The 20040-nt window shown below is 56.6% G+C and overlaps 1 protein-coding gene across 6 annotated transcripts in view; it reads left to right on the top strand.

Moving 5' to 3' along the window:
* SPEG (SPEG complex locus) overlaps positions 1–20040 on the top strand; it is a 63749-nt gene that overhangs the window by 22586 nt on the left and 21123 nt on the right. For 2 of the 6 annotated variants that reach the window (XM_025405149.1, XM_025405148.1), the window contains 14 exons: positions 4523–4698; positions 4940–5028; positions 7063–7238; positions 9723–9983; positions 11109–11267; positions 11389–11578; positions 11686–11909; positions 14390–14509; positions 14756–14860; positions 15424–15630; positions 16037–16160; positions 16261–16436; positions 19399–19511; positions 19822–19990. In XM_025405149.1, the coding sequence (XP_025260934.1) occupies positions 4523–4698; positions 4940–5028; positions 7063–7238; positions 9723–9983; positions 11109–11267; positions 11389–11578; positions 11686–11909; positions 14390–14509; positions 14756–14860; positions 15424–15630; positions 16037–16160; positions 16261–16436; positions 19399–19511; positions 19822–19990 (2289 nt within the window). Of the gene's footprint in view, positions 1–2948; positions 3639–3868; positions 3942–4522; positions 4699–4939; positions 5029–7062; positions 7285–8603; positions 9409–9722; positions 9984–11108; positions 11268–11388; positions 11579–11685; positions 11910–14389; positions 14510–14755; positions 14861–15423; positions 15631–16036; positions 16161–16260; positions 16437–19398; positions 19512–19821; positions 19991–20040 lie in introns of those variants that run through there. The other 4 variants (XM_025405153.1, XM_025405154.1, XM_025405151.1 and 1 more) reach the window with 4 other exon arrangements.

Below are 20040 nucleotides of genomic sequence, written 5' to 3' on the forward strand. Positions count from 1 at the left end.
GGCCTCTACTATCTGCACCCATAGGGCAAAAGGAGGCAGAGGCCTGAGGCTGGCCCTTGGGTGGCAGTAGGAGGCACGTGCTTGAACAGTGGATGCCCCACTCCTTACTTCTTTACCCAATTTATAGACAGACAGTTGAGCTATAGTCCTCTGCACACATGCCTTTTGCTTCAAACTTTTCTGCATGCACTTTCCTCTGCCTGTAATATTTTTCCCTTTTTCCTGCAAACTGCAATTTCAATACTGCCTCTTCCTTCAGTTCTCTCTTCCCTGAGCCAAAAGTCATCTCCTGCCTTCTGTACTCCCACGCCCCTTACCTGCTGCTCTCTTGCTACCTGATACTTCCTGCTTGCTCTTATAGTTGCATGTGTATCTGGCTTGTCTTCTCCACCACCCGGAAGGCTCCTGAGGACATGACTGTGTCTTTGCCACTCCTTAGCACTGGCAGCTGGGCCTGGGGGCCCTTCTGAACAGTTAGGGGCTGGGCTGTGTGGACTGCAGAGCTGCATGTGAGGTGGCAGTGAGTAGGCAGAGACCCCCATGACTTTTCAAGGCCTTGAACAACGTGGGTGACTCACAGAGGTGAGGCTGGACATGACACCCAGCCACAAGGGTCATGAGGCTCTGCCTATGAGGCGAGCTTGGGAAAAAGACCATGGAGCAGTGGTCCTCAGAGTGAGGCCCCCAGACCAGCAACATCAGCCTCACCTGAGTTTGTGTTAGAAATGCAGATTCTTTTTTTTTTTTTTTCCAATAAGCGTTTTGCACTCCTAAGAAATGCCAGGTTATTGGCCTCAGCCCCCACCTACTGAATCAGTAATTCCATGGGTGGAGCCCAGCACTCTGTGGTCTAAGGAGCCCTCCAGGTGATTCTGATAAACAGAAAACTTTGAAAACCACTGCCATAGAGTTAGAGATTGTGCCCAAGATGGAAGGCCAGGCCATGCCATGGGAAGCACACAGGCTGTGGAGCCAAACCTCCTAGGTTCAAAGCCCTGCTCTGAGGTTGAATGGCCCAGTGATGAGGGGCTCAGTGATGGCACCTCTTAGGGCTGTCCTCCTCCCATGTAGGTCAGCAGTGGTCCCTAAGGTTTCATGTACCTAAGAGTCACCTGGGGTGCTTTTTAAAATGCAGTTTCCTGACATCTCATTTCAGAAAATCTAATTCTGCAGGCTGGAGTAAGGTTGAAGAATCTATATTTTAAATGAACCCGAGGTGGTCCTGATGTGAGTAGGTCAAGTATCATTCTGAGAAGCCCTGAAGCAAAGGGCCGTGTGTGACACCTTTTATGTACTAGATAGTCGCAGTAGTGGCTGCAACTCTGTCTATTGTGAGAACACATCAGGGGACACTGAAACAGTTGGGGCCGGTGGATGTGCTGGTCTGAGGAGAGGGAGTTCCCTGTGTGCTTCCTAACGCCAGTATTTTCATCAAATGAGTTTGAGCTGAGAGTGATGTTGGAAGGGCAGACATGAGCATTGGGTCAGCGTGGGGGACTGGGAGCCAGGGTGAAGGGGCGGTACTTCCGTGGCAGGTTGTTCAGGGCCATTGAGTGTATGTGCCTCTTAGGTTTAGGGGGGCACCTGCCCCCTCCTTCCTGGCTGATATAACTGTATTTCCCACAGTGAGAGTTGGGTTTGTGGGTGGAGCAGGGCTGGGATGTCAGGGACTGGTTCCAAAGATGGTTTTAGCTATGGGGCCAGGGAAAAAACTAGGTGGCACCGGATTCTGGTGTGGAGCCTCAGGAATCCTTTTTTTTTTTTTTTTTGAGACAGAGTCTTGCTCTGTCACCCAGGCTGGGGTGCAGTGGCCGGATCTCAGCTCACTGCAAGCTCCGCCTCCCGGGTTTAGGCCATTCTCCTGCCTCAGCCTCCCAAGTAGCTGGGACTACAGGCGCCGGCCACCTCGCCCGGCTAGTTTTTTGTATTTTTTAGTAGAGATGGGGTTTCACCGTGTTAGCCAGGATGGTCTCGATCTCCTGACCTCGTGATCCGCCCATCTCGGCCTCCCAAAGTGCTGGGATTACAGGCTTGAGCCACCGCGCCCGGCCAAGGAATCCTTGATCAGCCTCCTTGGTCACTCACTTTTGGAGGTGTGGAGGGGCAGGGGCTACTGCCTTGTCTGGAAGAGGCCTGGGCTGCTCTGACAGTCTCTCTCTCCAAGGGGCTTGAGGATAGGAGCTCGCTTGGTGACTGGATGCCCTCCAGCAGGATGTTCCCCTGGCCACCACCAGGGGTCTCTGAGGCTCCCTGCAAACCTTGACCATCTGGTCTTCAGCTCTGCTTCCGCCCCTGGTCCCTGGGCCTGTGAGCCTCCTCAGTACTGTCCAGCCTGGAGGCGACCCTGGGGCAGGACTCCAGGCTCCACAGAGGGGTAGGACCGCCCACCTGCGGGGCCTTGCCTGTGATCTCAGCCATCAGCTGCCTTAAGCACCAAATGCCATTCTGACTTCCCTCCCCAACCCTATCTCAAGACAGCCCCCCTGAACAATGGACCCCTCCTCTGCCCAGCCCCCAGCCCTCCTTCCTCACTGGCCATGCTGGGAAACACAGGTCATGGCTTGGGAATGTGTCCCTGCGGGGGGTGAGGTGATAGGAAGAGGGAGAAGGACATGTGACCCCTCCTCAACAGCCCCTTTCTCTCAGGCTCCGTGTCCAAGCCCCTTCCCCAACCCAGATACAAATGGGTGCTGATGACGAGGGGCCATTTGGGGGAGGCAGCCCCCGCTGTCCTCCCTAGCGGGGCTGATGGGTGGTGGGCAAGTTGCCAACAGGTGCCCAGGGGAATGGGTAGGAAGGCTGGATGTGGGCTTAGTGCCCTGGGGTGGCTGCTGGCCAGAGCTTCCATGGCAGGGATGAAGGGGCAGAGGTGGGATTCTGGGCCCCCTCAGATTCTTCCGCCACCTCTGGGAAGGAGGGCAAAGGTCTTGACAGTTTTCTGATTTTCGGGGCCAAAGAAAACAGGTATGCCCTGGCTCTGCAGTATTTGAGACTCGTTAGCACATTCCCACATCAGGAATCTTGGTGGTTCCATCAGAGCAAGGGGCAACACAGGGAACATTTCCCACAGGCACCTCCTTTGGTGGATGTGTCAGAACAAATGGATCAGGGCAAGCGTCTCGATTGGCACATTGCAGTGCCACCCCTCCCCTGTCTTGCTCGGGGACGGAGGCTCCACACCTTGAGTCAAGGCGCTGCAGAGCGGGCTTTGCTCTTGTCAGGGTCCGAAGCTGTAAGGAGAGGAAAGACAGATCCCAGGGCCTGGGAGTGAGCAGAGTGGCTAAATCCAGACGGCCACACTCCGCCCTCCCCTCTCCCCTCTCCTCCCCCTCCACACCAGGGCCCAGGCTGCTTGTGGTCTCGGCAGGCACCAGCTTCCCAGCCAGCTGCCTGCCGGCCTGCCACCCAACCTCCTCCTTCCCCTCCTCAGGCGCCTTCCCCTCCCCCAGGGCCTTCTCCGTGTAGGGCCTCAGCTGGGTCAGCCGAGTGAGTGGGGCTGGGCAGGCTGGACAGGCTGGGCTCCTGCTCCCTGGAGAGACAGGCTGGGGTGGGCAGTGGGCAGGCAGCAGAAGGGCCTGGTGCCAGGGCAGAGCCTTCAGGACAGGCACAGGCTGGGCGTCTGTGTGCAGAGCCTCGGGGTGAGTTGGGGTACAGCCCTGCTGAGGGCTTGGGGTGGGGGGACCTGGGGGAGAAGCCAGGGGGCTGTGGCAGTTTCATGTCTGTATTTGGCAGTCGGATAGGAGCCAGTTCAGCGAGACTGGGCCCCTGGCCAGTTGCAGGGGAGGGCGTCAGGGCCCTGGGGACACCCCTCCCACAAGGCTGACTCTGGTGCCCCCCTCCTCTTCCCCAGGCTGAGCTGCCCTTTTCTGTGGATGACTCCAGCTCTGTTTTTATATCCCTCGAGCGTTTGGGGGTGCAGGCTGTAGGGCTGTGGCCAATAGGTGCCCCCGGGGTTTGCACGGCAGGAAGCTGAGCAGGGAAAGGGGGAGGGGCAGGCTAGATGGTGCCACCTCATTGGCCCTGGACCGAGGTCAGGGTGTGTCTTGTCTGTGGTGTGTGTTCCTCTGCACCAGGCCCAGCTTGCCCAAGAAATGGGCATCCTAGCCATGCTGCTCCAGGGTTCCATAGACCTGCACCCCCTGCTTTCAGAGCCTGCAGTTGGTAGTTTAGGCCACTAGTCCATGTCAGGAATGTGGGTTCCCTGCTCCAGTGGAATTCTCCCGCCAGGCTCAGGAGTGGCCCCTCTGCTGCCCGAACCCATTGTCCCAGGCCTTTCCCTATAGTGTCCCCTCCCGGGAGGATCAGCAGGGTCAGTGTTGGCAGAGCCAGTGGCAAACAAGGTTCCAGGGGCTCAGGGAAGGGAAGCAGCTGGGCGAGGTCACAGGAGCCTGGGAGTGAAGTCCGGGCAGGGCTGGCCTGTGGGGAGCTGCCGCAACTCCTGGTCTCTGGGCGACATTCCAGCCAGCTCTCCCAGGCTCTCTGCGAGCCTTCCTCCCTGGCAGCTATCTTTGTCTCTCTCCAGGTGGATCTGCATCCCCTTTCAGCAGCCCCATCACCTCCGACGAGGAGTACCTGAGCCCTCCAGAGGAGTTTCCAGAGCCTGGGGAGACCTGGCCTCGAGCCCCCACCATGAAGACCAGTCCCAGCCAGAACCGCCGTTCTTCTGACACTGGCTCCAAGGCACCCCCCACCTTCAAGGTCAGACCCCTGAGGCTGGGGCCCAGCCTCCTGTGTGTCCCCGATCCTTTGGGTGACCCCTTGTTCTTGGGGCCATGCTTAGGCACCAAGACCTGGAACTTGGCTCTCATTTAAACGCTCTTACCCAGAGCCAGTCTCAGTCTGGCTGTGGAAGAGGCCTCCGTCTCAGATTCCACAGCCCCCAGGACCCAAGGCTCTGCCCTGACTGTCTCTCCCTGACACTTTGGGGTACCCGCTTCAGGTCTCACTTATGGACCAGTCAGTAAGAGAAGGCCAAGATGTCATCATGAGCATCCGTGTGCAGGGGGAACCCAAGCCTGTGGTCTCTTGGTGAGTAGCCGCACTTCCCACCACCCACCAGCGACTCTATGCTAGGCTTGGCTCTGGGAGGTCTGGCTTTGGGTGGAAGAAGATGGAACCTTGGTGGGCTTCCCCATAATCTGCCTCGGGGGCCTCATCTTAGGGACAGCAGTGTACTCCCCCCGGCACCCTGTCCCTTGCCCCACGTTCCAGGCTTATTTAGGGCTTCCCCTTCTGGGGAGGGGTTTGGGTCTCATGTCTGTCCATTTGGGATAAATGACTGGGCATGGTGGCTGAAGTCTATAATCCCAGCATTTTGAGAGGTAAGGCGAGTGGATCACTTGAGGCCAGGAGTTTGAGACCAGCCTGGCCAACATGGCGAAACCCTGTTTCTACTAAAAATACAAAAAAATTAGCCAAATGTGGTGGTGCATGGCTGTAATCCCAGCTACTTGGGAGGCTGAGGCGAGAGGATCACTTGACCCTGGGAGGTGGAAGCTGTAGTGAGCTGAGATCACATCACTGCACTCAAGCCTGGGTGACAGAGTGAGACCCTGTCTCAAAAACAAAAACACCCTCCTCCCCAAATTGGCAAGAAGCAAGACATTTCAGAGGCTAAGGAAGGAGGATTGCTTGAGCCAAGGAGTTCAAGACCAGCCTGGGCAACATAGTGAGACTGTCTCTACAAAAAATTGTTTAAAAATTAGCTGGATATGGTAGTACATGCCTGTAGACCCAGCTACTTGTGAGGGTGAGGAGGATCACTGGAGCCCAGGAGTTTGAGGTTGCAGTGAGCTATGATCATGCCATTGCATTCCAGCCTGGACAATATAGCGAGATCCTGTTGCTGAAAAAAAAAAAGAAAAAGCACACAATAATTTGTTGCTGAGCTGCCAGCAGCCCAGAGTTCAATGTAGATCTAAGCAGAGGGGCCTTGCTCATCCCAGGTGCCTGGAACATGGATTCTTCAGTTTACTAATTTTTTATTGGTTTGAGTTCTGTTTTTCATTTTTAATTGATTGTCTGGTCCCCACTGTGAGTTTTTTTTTTGTTTTTTTGTTTTTTTTAAGATGGAGTTTCACTCTTGTTGCCCAGGCTGGAGTGCAGTGGCGTGATCTGGGCTCAATGCAACCTCCACCTCCTGGGTTCAAGGGATTCTCCTGTTTCAGCCTCCTGAGTAGCTGGGTGCCACCACACCCAGCTAATTTTGTATTTTTTGTAGAGGCAAGGTTTCTGGTCAGGCTGGTCTCTAACTCCTGACCTCAGGTGATCCACCCACCTTGGCCTCCCAAAGTGCTGGGATTACAGGCATGAGCCACCGTGCCCAGACCCCACTGTTTTGTTTTGTTTTTTTTTTTAAACATTGTAAGTTTTTTCATATCCCTTTTGGGAAGTGGGAAAGCTATCTATCCATTATAAATAAATAAAAATAAGAAATGGGGAAGTTTAAGAATTATTAAGAGCTAAATAGGGCCAGGCATAAGGGCTCAATGCCTGTAATCCCAGCACTTTGGGAAGTCAAGAGAGGAGGATCATTTGAGCCCAGGAGTTCAAGACCAGTGTGGGCAACATGATGAAACCCTGTATCTACAAAAAATACAAAAATTAGGGGGGCATGGTGGTGGTGCCTGTAGTCCCAGCTACTCAGGAGGCTGAGGTGGGGGAATCGCTTGAACCTGGGGAGGTAGAAGTTGCAGTGAGCTGTGATCGTGCCACTGTACTCCAGCCTGGGTGACAGAGCAAAACCCTGTTTAAAAAAAGAAAGAAAGAAAAGAAAAAAGAGCTAAATAGCACGGCTCCACTCTTGAGTGCAGCAGGGTTCTGAGAAGGGAGAGCTCCAGGCAGTTAGAAGTGACCTGGAAGCTCCTAGAGGTGGGTGGGATGGCAGAGGGGGGGTTAAAACCTAGCCCTGGAAACCAGGGATGCCTACGTTCGGTGGGACAGATCTGGGGACTGGGCAAACTGCACAGGGAAGGAGAGGCCTACACAGTGCTGCAGCCCCAGTTCCTGTGCACGCACATCAGGCCCCTGGGTCCTGGGACTGAGTTCTCGCCCCTCTGACAGGCTGAGAAACCGCCAGCCCGTGCGCCCAGACCAGCGACGCTTTGCGGAGGAGGCTGAGGGTGGGCTGTGCCGGCTGCGGATCCTGGCTGCAGAACGTGGCGATGCTGGCTTCTACACTTGCAAAGCGGTCAATGAGTATGGCGCTCGGCAATGTGAGGCCCGCTTGGAGGTCCGAGGTGAGTACCTTATTTCTCCATGAAAGCCCACCTGGCCCTGGTCCCTTCCTGCCCCCACGGTCCGCTCTCACGCAGCCTCAGTTAGAGGATGCCACCAGTCCCCTAGTCCAGCTGCTTATATTATTGTTGAGTGAACCAAAGCCCAGAGACAGGAAGTGACCTGCCCAAAGCTGCACAGCACATTATTTTGTGCTCAGCTTACTACACAACACCACCTTCCCTGTTGCTCCATCACGGAGCCCTGGTGGCAGCCAGAGACCCTGCACCTGCCACTGGCCAAGCGCTCTCTACACTCTTCTGAGCCTTTGTCACCCTGCTCTGCCCAGGACCCTCCCTCATCCCCCTCCCCCTCTCCTCTCACCCCTTTGCCCACCCTCCCATCCCATTGCTGTGCAGAAGTTACTGTGAGGTAGCGGTGGGGAGAGTCTGGTGGCTGGACCCGTTCGGAGGGGCCCTTGGGGTGGCTTAGGCTTGGAGCATCACAGGGACCCTAGGGTGCCAGGGTGAGCACAGCTGTGACGTGTGAAGAGGCCTAGGCCCCCAGAGCCTGGGGCATTATGTGAAGGGGCTGTCTCAGGCAGCAGGAATGACAGGCCCTGGCTAGGGGGCCCTCGAGGGCCATGGGTTTTCCTCCTGGAAGGCCACAGCCATTTGTCTTGCCTTCCACCTCACCCTTTGCCTCAATGGCGTCTTGCTTCCTCTCCTCGATTCTCACTCAGCCCCCAGCCCCTGACCTTCCCCAAGACTCAGAGCTCGGACCCTGACAGTCGTGGTCCCTCTGCTGGCCCCCTTGCCTCAGTTCCCCTCCTCTGTGCCCGCCGTTCCTGTAGTTGCCACTTCCTTGGTCTCCAGATTCTTCAGCCTTCCTCCTCGGCCTGCTTCCTCTCCAGGGCCTGGCTCTGCCTCGCTTCTCTGTATTAACCCATGTCTCGGTGCTTCTTTCTCTTGGGGATTCCTTCCAACACCCCCAGGCTTCGGGATGCTCCTGATCCCATGAATGCCTGGTTGCCCGGGGTCTCTGCCTGCCCAGGAACCCTGAGGAACCAGTCTCTGACTAGCTGCCGGGCCCTCCCAGCCCAGAGCTGACCTTGGGGGAACCAAGAGTGGCAGTGCTGCCCTGGCAGTGTGAGAGGCAGCCCTCTATGCAGAAGGGCCCTAGCCAGGTCTGCGTGACTGTGCGTGCATGTGTGCGTGTGCATGTGCATACATGCGTGTGTGTGCATGTGTGCGTATGCATGTGTGTGTGCATAGGTGTGTGCGTGTGCGTGTGCGTGCATGTGTGCGTGCATGCGTGTGTGTGTGTGCGCGTGCGCGTATGCTGCACTAACCTGCCGCTTGCTGACTGAGGTTTTTGTCTGTACACAGGCGAGTGAGCTCAGGGGGCCACCTGCGCTCCCCCCGCTACCCTCCGAGCCGCGCCCCTGTCTCAGGCACCTCTCGGACCTCGCTGTGTTTCACTGCCTCCTGCCCACAGACCCAGGCCCGCCGGCCCGGACCCGTCCCAGCCTCCCCTCCCCACCCCATGCAGCCCCCAGGGGGATAGCCCATGGGCCCCTGTGGATCCTCCCTCCCCAAGTGGACACATGGCTGTGCAGGCCAGGAGGCCCACAGATGGACTGAGTGCTGGGAAGGGGCGGCTATGAGGGGTATCATCCCCCTGAGTCTCTCCCTGAAGGGGAGCACCGGGCGAGTGCATGTGCTACTGCTGCTACAGGCCTGTCTATCTGTTTGTCTGTCTGTGTGTCTGTGACAGTCAGGGAAGGATGCCTCTGAGCTGAGGTGGGGTGAGACAGAATGGGAGAGATTAGGGCATGGCGTGGAGGGGCCCAAGGAGCAGGGGCTGTTGACAAGGGCCTTACCAGGAGGGATTAGGACACTGACCATTCTAGAAATGGGTTTCAAATGGCACAACACTTTCTATTCCACAAAAGACCAAAAGCCAGAGGCCCCAGGCTCTGTGCTGATGAACAGCCTGGCTGAGCCCTGGCCCTGGCAGGTTGAGGGACCATTTGGGGCTCCCTCCTTCCCTGTCAGGGCTGGGGATGCTCTGTCTGGGAATGAGGGAGTTAACCAGGTTTGGTGCAGGAGCAGGGGCAAGGGGCCACTGTAGTGAGTGTGGAGAGATTTGGAAACACCTATTTCTTAACACAAATAAAGTCCAGTTTGTACCCAGCTGGTGTGTTGTGTTTTTTTTTTTCCCCGCCGCTGTCTCTGCCACCACGTGGCCCTCTCGGTTTCCCCTCCCTCAGTTCCCTCTTGCCTCCATGAGTTACCCTCCCTGGCCTAGCTTGGATTGACATCTTGAAGCCAGGTCTGGGCATGCCTTGCTGTCCTGGCCAGGTGGGTGGGCTTTCCCCATCTCCAGAGAACAAAATGCATCTCTCTCTCTGTGTCTGTCTGTCTCTCTGTGCGTGCGTATGTGTGTCTCCCTCACCCTGTGTGTCTCTGCTCTGTGCGTGGCCCCCGTGGCTGCTTTCCCCTCAGCACACCCTGAAAGCCGGTCCCTGGCCGTGCTGGCCCCCCTGCAGGACGTGGACGTGGGGGCCGGGGAGATGGCGCTGTTTGAGTGCCTGGTGGCGGGGCCCACTGATGTGGAGGTGGATTGGCTGTGCCGTGGCCGCCTGCTGCAGCCTGCACTGCTCAAATGCAAGATGCATTTCGATGGCCGCAAATGCAAGCTGCTGCTTACATCTGTACATGAGGACGACAGTGGCGTCTACACCTGCAAGCTCAGCACAGCCAAAGGTAACTCCCCACTCAGGCCTTAGGGCTGCCGTGGGTGCCCAAGAGATGGAGGGAGGGGACTGGAGGTGCAGAATAAGATGCCCGGGAAACAGAGCTCCAACCCCTAGGGGAAGTGTGGGGGGTGGGAGCTAGTACAGTGCCCTGGCCTCAGTAAAATGAGCACTTAGAATAGTGCGTAGCACAAAGGAAAGGCCGCAACACGGTTAACTGTTCCTAGGAGGGAATGTGTCTGCTGAGGTGAATGTGGGTTCCAACGCCTGCCCTGCAAGTCACCAGCCACATAACTTTGAACAAGTCACTTCATCTCTCTGAGCTTTAGCCTGTTCATCTGTAGAACAGGGATGGTGATCATGCCTCCTTTGTAGAAGGATTGGTAGGATTAATGAGATAGTGTATGTAAAGAACGAAGCACAGGGCCTGTCAAAGGGCCTTTCCAGGAGAGGGTTGGGCACCGACCATTCCAGAAATGGGTTTCAAATGGCACACCTGCTTAATAAATGCCAGCCATTGTTACCACTGATGCTATCTCTGACCTGGGCCTGCCCTCATGGAAGGGCAGAGATGATGGTACCTGCCTCGCCACGTTGTGGATGATGAAGACCTAAGCAGAAGCTGGAGGGGCTTTCGAAGCAGGAGGGTGCATCGGGTCAGCATAAGGGACCCTTATCTCTTCCAGAAGCTTCTTTGGAGTTTGGTAGAGTGGGGCCAAGGGGCATCTGCTCTGGGTCTGGGGCAGGTGGCTAGGAGCATGGGCATGATCCCGGCACGGAGGAGAATTCTGAGATGGAGATGGAGGAGGGCTGGGCTGGGCTTCTAGGACCCTGTCAGAGCTGGGCTGGGCTTCATCCAGGGTGGGCAGGGTGAGGGGAAGAGGAGAGAGCTGGGGCCAGGCCCTGGGCTCCTATGGAGTCCCCAGCCCACATGGCAGCCTGAGCCCACCCTTGCTGACTTCCACCCTCTCGAGAAGGTCTGGTCTCTGGATCTGTGCCTACTGCCTCCCCTGGGTACCCAGAGCCTTTGCTGGGCTCTGCCCAGGCTCTAGCTTCAGCCTTAGGTCAGGAGTGGCGGGTTGGGATGCCTGGGCCTCCTTGGCCTGCCCTCTTTGAGCTGCCCCCTGACCCCCAGATGAGCTGACCTGCAGTGCCCGGCTGACCGTGCGGCCCTCATTGGCACCCCTGTTCACACGGCTGCTGGAAGATGTGGAGGTGTTGGAGGGCCGAGCTGCCCGCTTCGACTGCAAGATCAGCGGCACCCCACCCCCTGTTGTTACCTGGACTCATTTTGGTACGGCCCCTATGCTGCAGGTGTTGAGGGCCCCCCAAGGGCCCAGGCGGGGATGGGGTACACCCAGAGGGCAGGGCCTGTCACTGTGCCTGCTCCGCATTCCCACCCCTCCCTCCTGCAGGCCGCCCCATGGAGGAGAGTGAGAACTTGCGGCTACGGCAGGATGGAGGTCTGCACTCACTCCACATTGCCCATGTGGGCAGCGAGGACGAGGGGCTCTATGCGGTCAGTGCCGTTAACACCCATGGCCAGGCCCACTGCTCAGCCCAGCTGTATGTAGAAGAGCCCCGGACAGCCGCCTCAGGCCCCAGGTACCACCGGGGCCCCACATGATGCCGGGGCTGCCTGTGAGGGGCCAGCCCAGCCCTGGGGTGGGAGGCATGGCCCTGGGCCTCTGGGCAGCCGTATGGTCTTGCAGCTCGAAGCTGGAGAAGATGCCATCCATTCCCGAGGAGCCAGAGCAGGGTGAGCTGGAGCGGCTGTCCATTCCCGACTTCCTGCGGCCACTGCAGGACCTGGAGGTGGGACTGGCCAAGGAGGCCATGCTAGAGTGCCAGGTGACCGGCCTGCCCTACCCCACCATCAGCTGGTTCCACAATGGCCACCGCATCCAGAGCAGCGACGACCGGCGCATGACACAGTGTACGTGTCTGGGAAGGACCCTGGGAGTGTCCCCTGCAGCATCCTCTTGGTTTGCAATGCCCTGCCCCTCTCCCCAGCTTTCCCCAGGCCTTCCCTCTGTAGCCTGACCAGGGACAGGGCACCTGGGGGAAGGGAACCCAGAGGGACTGTGAGGTCATTGCCTCCCCTGCAAGCCCGCATAGCACACACTCATCTGCTGAGTCACCCCTCGGTGCCTGTTAGCACTGACTGGGCAGGTAGTACAGCCTGCTGCTAACCTGCATCGGCCCATGAGCAAGTTACAGAAGCCCTCTGTGCCTCAGTTTCTCATCTGTAATTGGGTTGTTATGAGACTAAATCAGTTAATACATATAAGCCCTAGAGCAGGGCCTGACACCTGGCAAGCAGTCGGGAGGTGTGACGTCTCACTGTTCCTGTTTTAGTAGCCATTATCATCAGCGGTGGTACTTCCTGGAGACATTGCAATGAAAAAGCAGGTGCGGGCAGTGTCTGGCATGGAAAGGGTGCTCTGCCCAGGGTTGTTAACAAATAACAAATAAAGAAGAAGGGGCCAGGGGAGACACAGAGGAACGTATTTGGGTTGGTGTCCTCTAAGCCTGGGACATTTTCTCATGGGAGCATCTCAGTTCCATCCTTGAAGGAATCTGAGTCTTGTGTGAGAAGGTCTGCCCACCTCCCATAAGACAGTGCCCACTCTTTGACCCATGACGGTTTCCTCTTACGGCTGCAACATGACAGAGATCACCTTCATTAAGTGCTTTCTAAGTGCCAGGCCCTGAGAGCTAAAGGTATGACAAGGACCATCTTACCTTGCCACAGGCCTATAAGGCGGGTACTGTTAGCCCCATTTACAGATGAGGAAACTGAGGCTTAAAGAGATACAGGAAGCTGCCCAGAGGCAAGAAAGGACTGTCTGACCCTGGTGCCCAGCTCCTAACCAGGATGTCCCTGTCACCCATGCTACATTCTCCCTGCCCACCCGCCCATCTCCAGTGATGCCACCCCTGCTCCCATCCCTGCCCACAGCCTCCCATGACTGTCATTCTCAGCAGCAGGCCTCCCTGTCTCCCAGTCTGCTCTGAGGTCCTGGGTGAGTGTCTGTCTCAGGATCTGAGCTGGCGTCTCTGCTTCTGCCTGTATCTAGGGTCACTGGCAGCCCTTGGCTTCTCTTCTCTTATAAATAGTGTCAGCATAGATAAATGAATGGGTAACTGTTCTATGCGGAGATAACTGCAAAGAGAAGGGAGGGGTGTCTGGGGACAGCCCTGACACAAAGGAGGACAGTGCAGGCCTCCTCTCTGTGTCCTCGCCAGAGACAGCTTCCTTATCATCCAGGGAGCAGGGAGTAGGGAAAGAGCTTTGGAATCACATGGAACCAAGGTCAAGCCCTCATTTATTAGCCGTGTGACCTTGACCAAGTCAATATCTCCGACCTCATTGGTAAAATGGGGATAATTTTGTAGAGTTGTTGTGAGGATTCCAGGTGGGGAAAGCATGTCAGGTACCTGGTACAGGCTGGGCACAGAGCAGGCAACTCTTGTAATATATCATAGAATGTATTTGGCACTTACTGTGTGTGAGGTTCTGGGTCTGGTGGGACAAGCAGATCTGACAAAGTCAGCCCTGTCTTTAAGGAGCTTGCAGGCCAGGTCAGGAGCTACAGCTTATGCAAGAGGAAGAGCCCCCACCCGTGAAAAGCAGTGTGGGCCAGTGCCCATCGATGTGCAAGCGAGAGGGTTGGGGTCCTGGGAGGAGTCCGAGGATGAGGGGTAGAGAGCAGGCCAGGGGCAGGAGGGCTTCATGGGCTGCACCCACTTGAACTATGTCTTGAAGGACAAGGAAGCCTCAGGTAAGAGGAGAGCATTCCACAAGGGAGGAATGTTATGAGCAATGACCTGGAGATGGAACTCAGCGGCTCGTTCAGGGGCCTGATGGTTTGCCAGTATCAAGATGCAGAGGAGCAGCAGAGACGTGGCTGGCAGGGAGTTCGGGTTGAGGGCTTTGCTGCCCTCCTGGAGGGCTTCCCTGCAGCTGCGCTGGAGACAGAATGGCAGTGGCCTGGGGATGGAGAAGAAGGGCTTAGGGGAGGGGCCTTGGGAACAAAACCTTGTTCGAGTTTTGACATAGAGGTTGTGACCCTGCAGAGGTGGGGAGACGAGGGGCCAGTCAACAGGGGCAGGGACCCTAGAGGGTGCCCAGTGTAGGAGGAAGCAAAGATGATAAGTTGCCTGGCCTGACACACTGGAGAAACAGACCAGAGGGGTCAGGGCAGATGTAGACTTGGAAGCCAGCTCGGGCCGGGACCCGGAGTTTGCTGTGGATGCACTTCCTGCTGTCTGCCCCATCCTTGCCCCATCCTTCCCCATTCGCCTCCTCCCTACAGTGGATGGGGATGAGGGACCAGGCCCGGGATGGCATAGGCCTACCCCTCAAGGTATCCTCCAGGCTCAGGCCCAGTGTCACTGTCCCTCCCCCACCAGACAGGGATGTCCATCGCTTGGTGTTCCCTGCCGTGGGGCCTCAGCACGCTGGTGTCTACAAGAGTGTCATCGCCAACAAGCTGGGCAAAGCTGCCTGCTATGCCCACCTGTATGTCACAGGTGAGGCAGGCACCCTCGTGGTCAGCTGCATGCACAGCCTGGCCTCTGGCACTACCTAGGGTCTCAGGGAAAGGGGCCTCCACATCAGCTCCCTTCCCCTCCATCCCCTGGGGACCCCCCCATCTTGCCCTTGCCCCTGCCCCTGCGGCTGAGACCCCAGGCCCTAGACTCCTGCCCTGAGGCTTGGTGATCCTGTGGGGCTGTTGGGCCCTTGGACCCAGCAGACATTTGACCTGTGGCTTTCAGATGTGGTCCCAGGCCCTCCAGATGGTGCCCCGCAGGTGGTGGCTGTGACGGGGAGGATGGTCACACTCACATGGAACCCCCCCAGGAGTCTGGACATGGCCATCGGTGGGTCAGGGCTGCACAGGGCCGTGGGTGGGGAAGGGGTGTGGACAGCGCAGGCTCAGGCAGGGCACCATGGGGGCCAGACCCCAGAAGCAGATGGGCAGGGGCAGGAGCTGATGGAATGCTGGCAGGAACAGCTTTGCCCGTCTTCTCTCCACGGTGCATCGTGCTCTCGCTCTGGGTCAGGAGAGGAGGCACGGGGCACTGCCACATTCCCTTCCTATTCTCAGAGGGACTGGGTGCCTGGGTCGGGACTTGCAAATGCCCTCTCCTCCTCTTGTCCAGGATCTCCTTCCACTCTGCCTCAGTTTCCCTGCCTCAGGTATCAAGGAATTAAGAGTTCAATTCCAGCCCCATCTGTACCTGTAACTGGTATCTTGTTGGCTCTAAACCTCCAGGGAAGTGGCTGGGCAAGAGCACATGGGGGGACAGGCAGGAAGCAACAGCAGGGACTGAGGCATGTCCTCAGAGCAGACTAATGATGAGTTCCAGGGTCCCAGTCCAGCTGGATGGGGAGGGGGTGCTGCTCGTGTAACACCAGCCTCTAGTAGCTCCTCTCCCGCCAGACCCGGACTCCCTAACGTACACAGTGCAGCACCAGGTGCTGGGCTCGGACCAGTGGACGGCACTGGTCACAGGCCTGCGGGAGCCAGGGTGGGCAGCCACGGGGCTGCGTAAGGGGGTCCAGCACATCTTCCGGGTCCTCAGCACCACTGTCAAGAGCAGCAGCAAGCCCTCGCCCCCTTCTGAGCCTGTACAGCTGCTGGAGCACGGTGAGCCTGGGTGCTCCTGTTGGGTAGGGGTGGGAGATGCTGGGATGGGGAACAGGGCCCTGTGGTGGAGGCTGAAGGGCTGGCCTACACATGGTATCTGGCAGGAGCAACCAGGCTGGGCAGGACCTTGGCCCATCTATACACTTCCTTCTCCCTCCTGAAAGCAGCAGGGCACAGTGGCCGAAGCTCAGGCTTTGGGATTGGGCCTGCTGGAGTCCAACCCCACAACCCCAGCTTTGCCACTCCCTGGCTGTGTTCCCTGGACAAATCGCTAAAGCTCTCTGAGCTTCAGCTTCCCCATCTATAAAAACGGAGCTCAAGTGTTGATGAGGGGTGTTAAAGGAGTGGTGTGTGCTGAGGACCTGGCGTCAAGCCCAGCACAGAGCCTGCGCTCTCCTCCTCCCAGGCCCACCCCTGGAGGAGGCCCCTGCCGTGCTGGACAAACCGGACATCGTGTATGTGGTGGAGGGACAGCCTGCCAGTGTCACCGTCACATTCAACCATGTGGAGGCCCAGGTCGTCTGGAGGAGGTGAGCCCCTTTCCTACATGTGGCTGCTCAGGTCTGGCCCAGCCTGGCCAGAATTTCCTGGGGCAAGATCTGGGTGACCTCCCTGTCATGTGTCCCTTAGCTGCCGAGGGGCCCTCCTAGAGGCACGGGCAGGTGTGTACGAGCTGAGCCAGCCAGATGATGACCAGTACTGTCTTCGGATCTGCCGGGTGAGCCGCCGGGACATGGGGGCCCTCACCTGCACTGCCCGAAACCGTCACGGCACGCAGACCTGCTCGGTCACATTGGAGCTGGCAGGTGGGTGACAGCGGGTCCTTCTTCCTAGTCTCCCTCAAAGGCCCAAAGCTCTCTCCTCACACCCCCAGGTACACAACCCGCCTGACACTGCTGCAGATCCAAACCCATGTCCTCCAGTCAGGCCTGTCCATGTCATGGTTATACAAATACCATACTAGTAATAATGACAACAATCATACTAATAAGATTTATTGGCCAGGCGCGGTGGCTTACGCCTGTAATCTCAGCACTTTGGGAGTCCAACATGGGTGGATTACCTGAGGTCAGGAGTTTGTGACCAGCCTCACCAACATGGTGAAACCCCGTCTCTACTAAAAATACAAAAATTAGCTGGGCATGGTGGTGGGCCCCAGTAGTCCCAGCTACTTGGGAGGCTGAGGCAGGAGAATCACTTGAACCTGGGAAGCAGAGGTTGCAGTGAGCTGAGATCGTGCCATTGCACTCCAGCCTGGGCAACAAGAGCAAAACTCAGTCTCAAAAAAAAAAAAAAAAAGATGTATTGAGCCTAGTGTGTGCCAGTCTCAGTACTCAGCACTTTATGTGTATTGCCTCATTTAATGTTTACATCAGCCTTGTGAGATGGGGTAGTTATTATCCCCATTTTACAGATGAGGAGACTGAGGCTGAGGCTAAGAGTAACTGGCCCAAGTTCACAGAACCTAATAAGTACAGGACTGGGTTCAAGTGTGGCTGCCTGACTCCTAGCTCCTGTGTTAAACATAATAGGAAATAGTATCTCAGATATAACAAACATGAGAAGACCAAGTTGGTTTTTAAAGAAACCTGTGAGCACATCTTATCACCAGACTGCCAGCCCTGAGGATCCTGGCGGCCCTTTGGCACAAGCCTGTTTGACAGAGCCTCCCAATGTTTGCAGCAAGAATTCTTTTCTCTTTTTTTGAGACAGTCGTCTCACTCTGTCACCCACACCATCTCGGCTCACTGCAACCTCCACCTCCCCGGTTCGAGTGATTCTTGTGCCTCAGGCTGCCAAGTAGCTGGGACTACAAGCATGCACAACCACACCCAGCTAATTTTTTGTATTTTTAGTAGAGATGGGGTTTTGCTATGTTGGCCAGGCGGGTTTTGAACTCCTGGCCTCGAACTCCTGGCCTCAAGTAATCCGTCCACCTCGGCTTCCCAAAGTGCTGAGATTATAGGTGTGAGCCACCGCACCGGGCCTTACGATTCTTTTTATAATTTCTCCTTTAAAGATGTAGTCTCTCAAACTAGTTGCTATCTAATGCATTAGGTAGTAACTGTTTGGTTTTCTAATTTGTTAATTAACTCTAGACATATGTAACTGCCACTCAGAACTCTTGATCAACATGGGCTAAGCAGGGTTACCTGCTGAGTAAATACAATTCCAACCAGAAGCAAAGAAAGAGATATTTTACTTAGAACAGGCAATCTTATCATGGGTAAATGGACATTTTCTGGTGCTTTCAAAAGACCATTGAAGCTCACTTGAAACTTTCAGGTGCTTTGACCTTCACAGACTGCGCCCACCACCTCCCAGCCCATGGGGGACAGGATTCCTAGAGGGGAGGGGAGGCATCTGTGAAGTGGAAGAGAAGTGGCAATAGGGTGTGTAACGAGGAGACAGGGAACCCTTCCAGCCCTGCTGTGAAGATGGTGGGATGGCTGGGTGCTCTTTTAAGTGTCTCCCTCCTTGCCTGTCCTGTCCCTAGCACTCTCCACTCAGTCACCACTTTACTCCTTGACAGTTCATCTTCAGGACTCACCTTTCTTCCCAGATATAGGAGGAACCCTGAAGTTTGGGGGGCCCCTGGCCCTCAGAACCCTGCAGCACAGCCTAGCTGGAACAGTGACTGATGGACCCCCATTTGAGCCCAGCCAGCCAGGGCTCAGATGGAGCTGGGGCTTGCACTGACACTCCTATTCCACTAGACCCCACCCTGCCACACCCAGACAGGGCAAGTGGAGCGGTGGCCCCCCTTCCTCCATGTCAACCTCACTGCAGTGTCTTCCCCATCCCCAGGATGGCCTCCCCTGTTGTCTGTGTGCCTGTGAAGGGTGGGGGTCCACACCTGGCCACCCTGCCTTCCCAAGTACCTGACTCATCCTGCTTCTCCTCAAGCTGAGATGCTCAAACATGCTGGGGTTGGGGGTAGGGGCTGGCGGAGGACACCTGGAAGTCACAGCCTCCTTTGCAAAGCACATTGCAATATGTATTTAATTTCATCATGAGAATTAGAAGCTGCTTTACCAGGAAATCATATGACCACATGATATGTATGGAGAATGAAATCACAATCTCATGTGGAAGATAGAATCCATTTCTAGACGGTTTGGTATTTGGGGGTTACTTGTTCATCTTGCCATCTCCCAGGTGCTATTAACAGAAGCCCCTCTAAACATTTTTCAACGATTCAGAGAAAAAAACTCCAAGATAGAGGCAATGCCATCCATGAGCTTAATTCAGGGTCACAGGCTGAGCCACCTGCAGGGGGCCAATTTCAGGTAGTCAGAAGCCAGGGGGTGGCCCTGTGAAGAAGGGCGGCCACCCACAGGGGGCAGCATTGAGCCGCGCCTCGCCCGCGGATTCATGCAGTGACGGGAGCGACACAGGATGGCCAGTCCTGATTTTTCAAGAGAGGCAGGAAATCCAGATTTCTTTTGTGTGTGAAAATCTCCTAATTTCAAAGCTGCCAAATTAATACTGAAGGTCGAACAAAGCAAGCCTGCACCTTGTGCCAGGTTTCCTGAGATTTGGAGAACATCACGTTTGGATTTACGGGGGCGGGGGCGCTTGGTCCAGGCGGGGAACTCTGTTGTCCCAGTTGGTGGGGGGGTGGGGAACTGTGGCTTGCTGGGAGGCGGGGGTCTAGCGTTCTGCCTGAGCCAGTCGCTGATGGGGGCTCTAGGGAGGGGCTGAGGAGGCAGGGTAAGGCCGATCCTCTGCCCCCTCTCTTCCCACTCCTATCCCCATGTGTTTCAGAGGCCCCTCGGTTTGAGTCCATCATGGAGGACGTGGAGGTGGGGGCTGGGGAAACTGCTCGCTTTGCCGTGGTGGTTGAGGGAAAACCACTGCCGGACATCATGTGGTACAAGGTCAGAGTGTGCTGCTGGCTGATCCTGGGAGGGAGAGGAGGGGCTCTCTGGGGGCGTGGGAGGGTCCTGGGAGGCTTAGGAGGGCGGAGCCCGGGCGGAGGCGTGGTTAGGAGGAGGAAAGGGGATGCAGAGGACTGACTAGCTGAGGGGCGCAGGGCTTTCTGTGAAAGATAAGGGAGGAGCTGATTCTGGGTCCTGGGAAGAGATGCGCTGCCCAGAGTAGATGAGGGCGGGGTCTGGAACATCGGCTCCTGGCCCCAAGGCAGAGGTGAGGCCAGGCCCAGGCTGAAGGTGAGACCCAACTCTGCAGGACGAAGTGCTGCTGACCGAGAGCAGCCATGTGAGCTTCGTGTACGAGGAGAATGAGTGCTCCCTGGTGGTGCTCAGCACGGGGGCCCAGGATGGAGGCGTCTACACCTGCACCGCCCGGAACCTGGCGGGCGAGGTCTCCTGCAAAGCAGAGTTGGCTGTGCATTCAGGTGGGCAGGTGTTCCGGAGAAAGGTAAAGCGCCCACCTCCTGGAATCTGA

This window comes from Theropithecus gelada, chromosome 12, assembly GCF_003255815.1.
Source record: "Theropithecus gelada isolate Dixy chromosome 12, Tgel_1.0, whole genome shotgun sequence".
Taxonomy (NCBI): Eukaryota; Metazoa; Chordata; class Mammalia; order Primates; family Cercopithecidae; genus Theropithecus; species Theropithecus gelada.